Source organism: Pinus tabuliformis, chromosome 4_2, assembly GCF_031772625.1.
Source record: "Pinus tabuliformis cultivar Carrire ecotype Pingquan chromosome 4_2, CPIR1, whole genome shotgun sequence".
NCBI lineage: Eukaryota > Viridiplantae > Streptophyta > Pinopsida > Pinales > Pinaceae > Pinus > Pinus tabuliformis.
In genome coordinates, this window is record NC_142304.1 from 404,929,806 (window position 1) to 404,937,700 (window position 7,895).

Here is a 7,895-nt window from a genome sequence, read left to right on the forward strand (position 1 = left end):
TTTTTTTTCCCACAAGTCTATTTTATTTCAAATGACTTACCCTACATATGTCAATCATCCAATCTCAACTCCTACTCCAATATCTCTACTGTGCCCACACCCTCTCCATCATTTCTGCAACACACTCTCACATACTAGGCATCTTTATCTCCATCTTTGGCATCTTGGTTGAATAAATGTCTTAGATCTCTATACTTTCTTTGTCATTTATTAGAGTCGCAAACTCTAACAAAATAACTATACCTATATTGATTTAGCAAGGCTTAATAAAGGCTCAATAAATACAATATTTCAAAGACATACAAGAATTATAAATTCTTGCCATCTCATCCACATATTGTCATAGCTACCAACAGGTTGGCCATCACCTATCAAGCTATCTCATAAAAATGGACAAAAATTAGCTTGGTTGCCACCTTTAAACCATTTGACATTATAGATGCTTCCAATATCCTCATATTTGTGAGATTTATGAGATTCCCTACACTGGAAGCCCTTGTTGGTTCCAAAGTTATGGGAAATATCAATTGGTTCAATGAAGTGAGTTAACCATTATCATGTGAATTGAGCACCAGCTTATGACACCATCTTAATGCAAGGTGCTTTAACTCTTTAAGCCCTCTTATTGTATTGGACAAAGCCTTCAACTACACACAAAAGTAAAGATTTAAAACTTGAAGCACTAAAATATTATCAATGCTCTCATGAAATTCTATCAATTCCAATTAGCCACTCAAATCAAGGAACTCAATTAGTATAAGCCCCTCCATTGATATTGACAACCCTGTTATACTAGTTCTATACAAATATAGAACCCTTAGAGACATGACATTATGACATAAGAGTCTTATTCAAAGATAACGATGCAAGCTAATTAAATGGATTTGATTGAGCTTGTGCCACATTCTGTAGAATCTCCATCAATTTTGTAACTTTAACCATCAAGGATTTAAGAGACTCCAACAAATCAAGAACCTCAATTTGGTCCATCTCCAAAAGAATAACAATAATTTTGGTTGCATGATCATGTTCCAACTGATCCACCAAAGAATACAAGATTTCTCCAAGCATTGTTCATTGTTATTCGAGAGTTGCATTTGGAAGAGCTAAAGCCAAATATCCAATAGGTATAAGCTATGAAATGGTTGTCTCAGCTGCACATAAAGGAAGGCCACCCATTTCTAATGGGAAAGGATGTATCCCTCTTGCAACACCACATAAAGGATTTTCTTTAACATTTCTTCTGGGTGGATAACAATATAGGTGATTAACATGAGGTAACATTTGTTATTGTATTAGTGATAGCCACTGTTTTTGTTGTTTTCTTATGAGTGCTACACCACCTGCAAATCCAATAGACACCATTTCTTATTTTCTGCTCTTAGCTCCTGGAACTTCTCTTGGAAACAATGGACAAACAAAGCATCACAAAATTCACTATAGGATATCTACTCTTCCCATTATATAAATATTGTTGATATTAAAATAGACAAGCAGTATACACCTAATAACAATGCATTAAGTATTATATAAATTGTTAAATTCAAATGTTGGATATAATATAAAAAGTAAAGTAAAGTTTAATGTGGATTTTATTTAGTGTGGTTTATGTTACCGACCTCCTCCACTATGAAGGTGTTGTCATGGGGAATTGATATGAACGTTGGTGGTTACATGAGATTAATTAGGATGAAAAGAGTTGCAGGGAAATGGGGCCAATGTTTGTCATAGAAGTTACAACCTGCCTTCCCTTTCCAGAAAAATATATGTAGCAAGATAAGGATATATGCATAGTATTCGCACCGCCACTCCTCAACTAAAATTGGTTGTGGCCATAATCAATGTCAAATGGTCATTGAAGCAACAACAGGGTTTGGTGGGTTTGGTGATAGTGGAGGACATGGAGAAGGAGGTGGTGGGTTTGCTGAGGGTGTAGGACATGTAGGAGGAGGTGGGGGGTTTGGTGACCGTGGAGGAAGATCTGGTGGGGGAGGTGGCCACAAGGTGGCAGTGGCGATGGAGGGCATGGCAGAGGCGCACTGGAAGCTCTTGGATTACACCCAGTGGCATGATTATGATTTGAGGCTATGGATTATGAAGATGGATTACAGGATGCTTGCATCAAGGCTAGAACACTTAGGTGATGCCCAGTGTGCTAGAAGTTTAGTGAAGAGAGTTGGATCCACCAAAGTTTTCATAGTCAAATTTGGTACAAATAATCATTCAACTATTTTTTTTGGATCCCTTTACTTAAAGAAAGTAATCATAATATTAAATAAAGATGTAGATAGAAAATTTAATAAAAATTTATAAAAACCGTAAATTTAAACTATATAATTTACAAAATTTAAATTTATAAAAATTTCAAAATACTAAATTCATTTTTACATTAAAAAAAATATTTTAAATCTTTTTCTTTTATCCAATAACCATCTCAAATGTGCATAATCCACCAAAAGGAATCATATACTAGCCAGGTTTGGTCATATTAACAATAAAACCTTTATGAGTACTATAAGAACATCATATGCTAGCCAAGTTTGGTCATATTAACAATAAAACCTTTATGACTCAGTACTATAAGAACAATGTTGCAGTAAGGATTACCAGATAACAATAAAAGTGACTTAGTACTGCCACAACAATATTACATTAAGGATTTAGTAATGATGCAAACTTCAACTCTTCAAAATAGGAGTACATTTATAAAATTATAATTTTAATATATAAAAAGTATGATTGACACTTAAATATTAAAAAAATAAAAATCAATAAAAATATTTATATATATAATTATGTATTATTTATGGATTATGGAAATAAATATCAATATTTTAAATAATTATGGATTATTATTTTTATAAATATAAATATTATGTTAATATTTACATTATTAAAAAAAAAAGAAAAATTTATATTTATATATTGCGAAAGAAAAAAAGAAAAATTTGATACATATTAAAGTTTATTTGGTTAACAATTTACAATGAATCATCACATTTAGAAGAAAGTAGTACAAAAAATCATATTTCAAATCAATAATGTTTCTTTTCCATGCTTTACTTTAAAGTAAAAACATTGAAAGAAAAAGATATTTGAAAACAAATACATGACTTGACAAAGAATTGAAAATATGGAAATAAGAATAAAAGAATTAGAATGAAAATAGTAAAATTTAAATGTAAGGAAAATAGTAAAAAGAAAACATTGGTAAAAACCACCCATCATCTCCTCATGGCTACTATTCTCCATTATCAAGGAATAGGGATTGAGCAATCGAAAATATTTTTATTTTTCATGAAACCACCATCTCCTCCGTGCTCCTAATTTCCATTTTTATAATATTATCAAGGAATAAAAATTGAGAAATCCAAAGTAATTAGAAGAAACCTTGGACAAGCAAGAGCAGAGGTTGCTTTCCATATCTTTTTAGATAGATATATATTTTTGATATTTTCATTTATTCGAAAATATTTGATTTTAAAGATAGATAGATATAGATATAGATATAGATATAGATATTTGATATTTGATAAATAAATATCAGATGCTATCTAGACAAAAAATGAATTACACATCTCTTTCATAGTGTATTGTAATCTCAATATTATTTTTAGAAGCTACTTGTTAATTCTATATTAAGTAATGAAAGAATTATACATCTCTCATTTTAAAAATTAGAAAACAATTTATATTTTTTTTTAACTTTAAATTACTTTTTTTATTTATAAATGTAAATGTAAAAAATAAATTAAATTATTTTATTGTGATCAACATTAAAATTATTTATTATTATTATTTAAATTTGTTAATATAAATATTATTTTACTATATTTAAAGATAAAATTATAATTTTATATATATATATATATAAGAAAAGGAAAAAATATATATTTAATTTTTTATAAAATATTATAATATAGATATATATAGATATACTTATTTTTGATATGAAAATATTTTAAATTAAATATTAAAATGGAGTGAATTCAGTTTGAACATAAAATCAAAATAAAATTATTAAATATTTTTGTTTTCTTTTTCTTAAATGAAACTTTTTACAAATCACACGTCTTAGTACATGGTACACCCATACTATATGGAAAGGTGGTCTCATAACAACTGCTGCATAACCCTGCGGTTTGTCTTTTGTTTTCGAGATATTTTAGATGGTAAAGTTAATTTGAACATAGAAGATGTGGGTTGCAGGAAGAGTCAATGTTAGAACCTAGATATTGTGTACAGTTTACGTTATTTCTTTTTGCTGTTGTTATTGCAATTAAATATAATGCGAAAATATTTCTGGATGGACTGATTGTATATATATTTATTGATATCATGGTTAGTAATTTAAAGGAGATATAAATGAATATTGAATTTATTTTATTTAGAAAAAATATAAATTTAATAATAAAATATTTTATTTTATTATTTGATTTTATTAAAAAAAGTTAATTATAGAATAAAATTTATATATATAAGTGTTAAGAACCTAAAATAAAGTTAAAAGTATGTGTTTTTTTTTAAAAGTTACATGTTTAAAATTAGAGAGATAGAATATGTATGATTTAATAGATTTAATATTCAAATTTCTGGGTAGAAATAGATCTTTTGTTCTATAAATAAAAAATCTTATACACCAATTTAATGTCTTACTTAAAAGTAATCTTAATAATTACTTAATAGTTATCGTGGTAGATATTTTGTAACTTTTTAAAATTTATGATAACAACCTTTAATTATTGGACTTTTGAAGTCTGCCTCAGCAATACTAGTTATTACTTTAATGAAGTAAAATTAGGATTTGGGTATAAATAGAAACTTTTGTTAAATCAGTTTTGATCTCTCCACCCAACGATGACGATTATTTCCATTTTTTTTAACCAATATCTTGGAATTTGGTAACTGCGGTCTGTACATAGGGGATGAAAACCCGCCAAACTAAGGTAATGCTTGCTCCTTTGAAGTTATTGGTTTAAGTTGGTGAAATTTATAAAAATATTATTATCTAATTTTAAGGTTAAGGTTAAGTTAGACACTAGATTGGTGTATGAGACTTTTTTGTTTTGTTTGTGGGGCAAGGAATCCACCTTGGTGCAACAATTTGACTGCTATGTTTAGCAAAGCATACATACTCTACCCCCTCTAGAAAAGCATACATACACTACCCTTTTTGATTTTGAACTTGTGACATTTTAGTAGGAAACACATGCTCTTCACCATAAGCCCACTCACCCTATATAAGAATATTAATTTAATTTTAAGATGATTGTAAAGTTAGTGTATTTATATAAATTAAGTATCCAATAAAAGTCTATAAACATTTATTTATAAATAGCTTCAAAGTAAATTAAAAAAAACCATAAAATTAACTAAACAATAATTTTATTATTAACTAAATAATAATTTTATTATTATGAAATAATAGAAACAATTAATATATGTTAAACATATATACATTTAAAAAACATGGAAAAAATTTCTTAACTATGTAGATTTACTCTTATTTTATCATGGATATTTAATTTGTAAATAGATTTTATTACAATAACATGCATTGTCATTACTACATACCAAAAAACAATAATTTCATATGGCACTTTTCATATACCATTTTTTTAATTAATCAATTTAATTAAAACCACACAATTTCTTTGGAAAAAAGTTTCAAATTTTGATTCTTGTATACAAAACTTGATTTTTGTATCATTGTGAATCTTCTAGAATATTTTGAAGGTTAAACCCCTACTATCCATCTAATAATTAGTGATAATTAAATTACGATTGATAATTAAATTAAAATTTTGAAAAGTTTTATTTCAAAATAAACACCATATAATTAGATATTAGATTGATGTATATTTTATTTTATTTTATTTATAAAATATAAAAATATTTATTTAATATTAATAACTATATTTAAAATTAAATTAAATTCTTTATTTAATATTAATAATTATTTAAATATTAAAATGATATTTAAAATAAGTTTATATTATTTATAAAATTTATATTTTTTTATTTAATAGCAATAACTACATATAATTAAATATTAAAAATTAATACAAGGATAAATAATTTTGATAATATCAATAAGTCACAAAACCAAACCATGGAATGATGCAAACCCGTTGAGTATTCAACCATAAATCATATATACAATATTGATGTCAAAATAAACTAATAAGAGAAATATTAAAAAAGGTTGATATTGTTGTTGGAAGCATCAACAATACTAAGATGGTGAGGAAGTGAATTAATACTGTGCTCGATGGATCAATTTTATTGTTTTTGTCCTTTTCTTATAAACCTTGGTTTTTTAATTCATTAGCAGCATTATACATGAGTAAGTCTATGCATAAATCAAAAGCAACAAGTAAACATGAACCTTGAATATATCAACAACACATTAATTAACACATGAGATACAAAATATAAGGTGGAAACCCAAAGGGTAAAAAAAATCGTTAGATGATAGTCTTCATCTTCATGCTTCTAATCAATATTCTAATCTTTTTTTACATGTGATCACTAGCCACCATAAGTGTGCAAGCCACATCTTTCCAATCACGCAAGTCACTACTCAGTCTAGGCCACTACCTGTATGAACTTTGCAGACCACCACCTGCTGGAAGCCACCACTCCCATGACATTGCAGTCCACCACTTCCTAGAAGCCACCAATCCCACATCTTTGTAGGCCACCACCTGTTGAATGCCCCAACACCCAATAGTCTATCTAGCCACCAATGGATGGAAGCCACCACTCCCAATTTTTTAGTCCTCTATCTAAAGAATGCCACAACACCCTACCACAACAAGCCAGTACTTGCCTCATCGAAGGCCCCAACCTTCAAGCTCTCCTGTGGACCATGTTTGACAATGTTTCATACTGGATCCACTACATTCTACAATCAAACACTTGTTGATGGCCCAGCCCTGGTGACGTGGTCACAGCCACGTGACTCACCTCAGTCCCACGTGGTCACACTTGGGCGCGGACAAATATCTGCCCCCAATACCGAGGCGCATTTACAAACCTATCTGCCGGTTAAAAGGTTTGGTCACCGGTTCTCTCCGTCGAAAAGGCTTCCCGCCTTTGTTAAACCCTTAAGGGTTATTCTCGGCTCATTTACACTCTATCTCCCTACTGTTACCAGCTCCGCGTTGTTATGGCTCTGCTCTCTGTGTGCTAACACACCATAACCCTCACTCTGTCACTGTTTGTGGCCTCTCGGCTCAGCTACACTCTGTCTCCCTACTGTTACCTGCTCTGCGTTGTTGTGGCACTGCTCTCGGCGCACTAACCCACCATATCCCTCACTCTGTCACTGATTGTGGCCTTGTTCGAGATGCGAGTCCTTCACTGTAGCTGCTGTCTTCAATGGTCTGGTTCGGAAGCCCGTGGTAAGGGTTTATATTTTCATGAATTTGGCGAAGTAATCTTTTTAGTTTCCGATTTCTGAGCTCCGGTTCTGTGCAGGTGTTCACAACCACAAGGCTATCTTTCCTCCGAACGCGTCCAGGCCTCGAGGTAAACTCTCGTGCTATGTTTTATCATCCTCTGTCACCTGTTGTCGATGCTTACAGGATTTTTGTGCCTTTCAGCTTGTGGTATCGGTTTATGGCTCGGCAGCCTCCGTCGACCCTTGGGTAAGTCCACTATTCTCTTACTCTCGCATCTCACTGTCTTTACTTATCTCCTTCTGACATTTATTCTGGTTATGGAAATGCCTTAACTCATACGGTGGTTCTGTGCAGGTTGGTTGGGAGCTCTGCTCGCGAGGGTTTCAAATTCACAGTCTTCAACTTTCTCCAATCTCTGGTACCCTTGTGACCGGGTAGGGTCTACTCTTATTCCCGCGTTTCTTTAGGTTATGCAATATGGAATTGCCG

The 7,895-nt window shown here is 30.7% G+C and overlaps 1 protein-coding gene and 1 pseudogene across 1 annotated transcript; one reads left to right on the plus strand and one right to left on the minus strand.

Moving 5' to 3' along the window:
• Positions 1 to 831: 831 nt before the first annotated feature.
• Positions 832 to 1,365, minus strand: LOC149169679 (polyadenylate-binding protein 4-like; annotated as a pseudogene).
• Positions 1,366 to 6,939: 5,574 nt separating this feature from the next.
• On the plus strand, positions 6,940 to 7,895 carry LOC149169680 (uncharacterized). The gene is made up of 3 exons (XM_089427148.1): positions 6,940 to 7,406; positions 7,483 to 7,652; positions 7,761 to 7,895. Exons 1-3 carry the CDS (start codon positions 7,352 to 7,354, stop codon positions 7,842 to 7,844), a joined length of 309 nt encoding a protein of 102 aa, XP_089283274.1. The 5' UTR covers positions 6,940 to 7,351; the 3' UTR covers positions 7,845 to 7,895.

Bases quoted from the DNA above. Each gene is read 5' to 3' on its own strand.
- LOC149169680 (XM_089427148.1), top strand. From the start codon at position 7,352: ATGCGAGTCCTTCACTGTAGCTGCTGTCTTCAATGGTCTGGTTCGGAA. The intron at 7,407-7,482 runs GTAAGGGTTTAT...GGTTCTGTGCAG, and splicing joins GTCTGGTTCGGAAGCCCGTG to GTGTTCACAACCACAAGGCT. The intron at 7,653-7,760 runs GTAAGTCCACTA...GGTTCTGTGCAG, and splicing joins CAGCCTCCGTCGACCCTTGG to GTTGGTTGGGAGCTCTGCTC.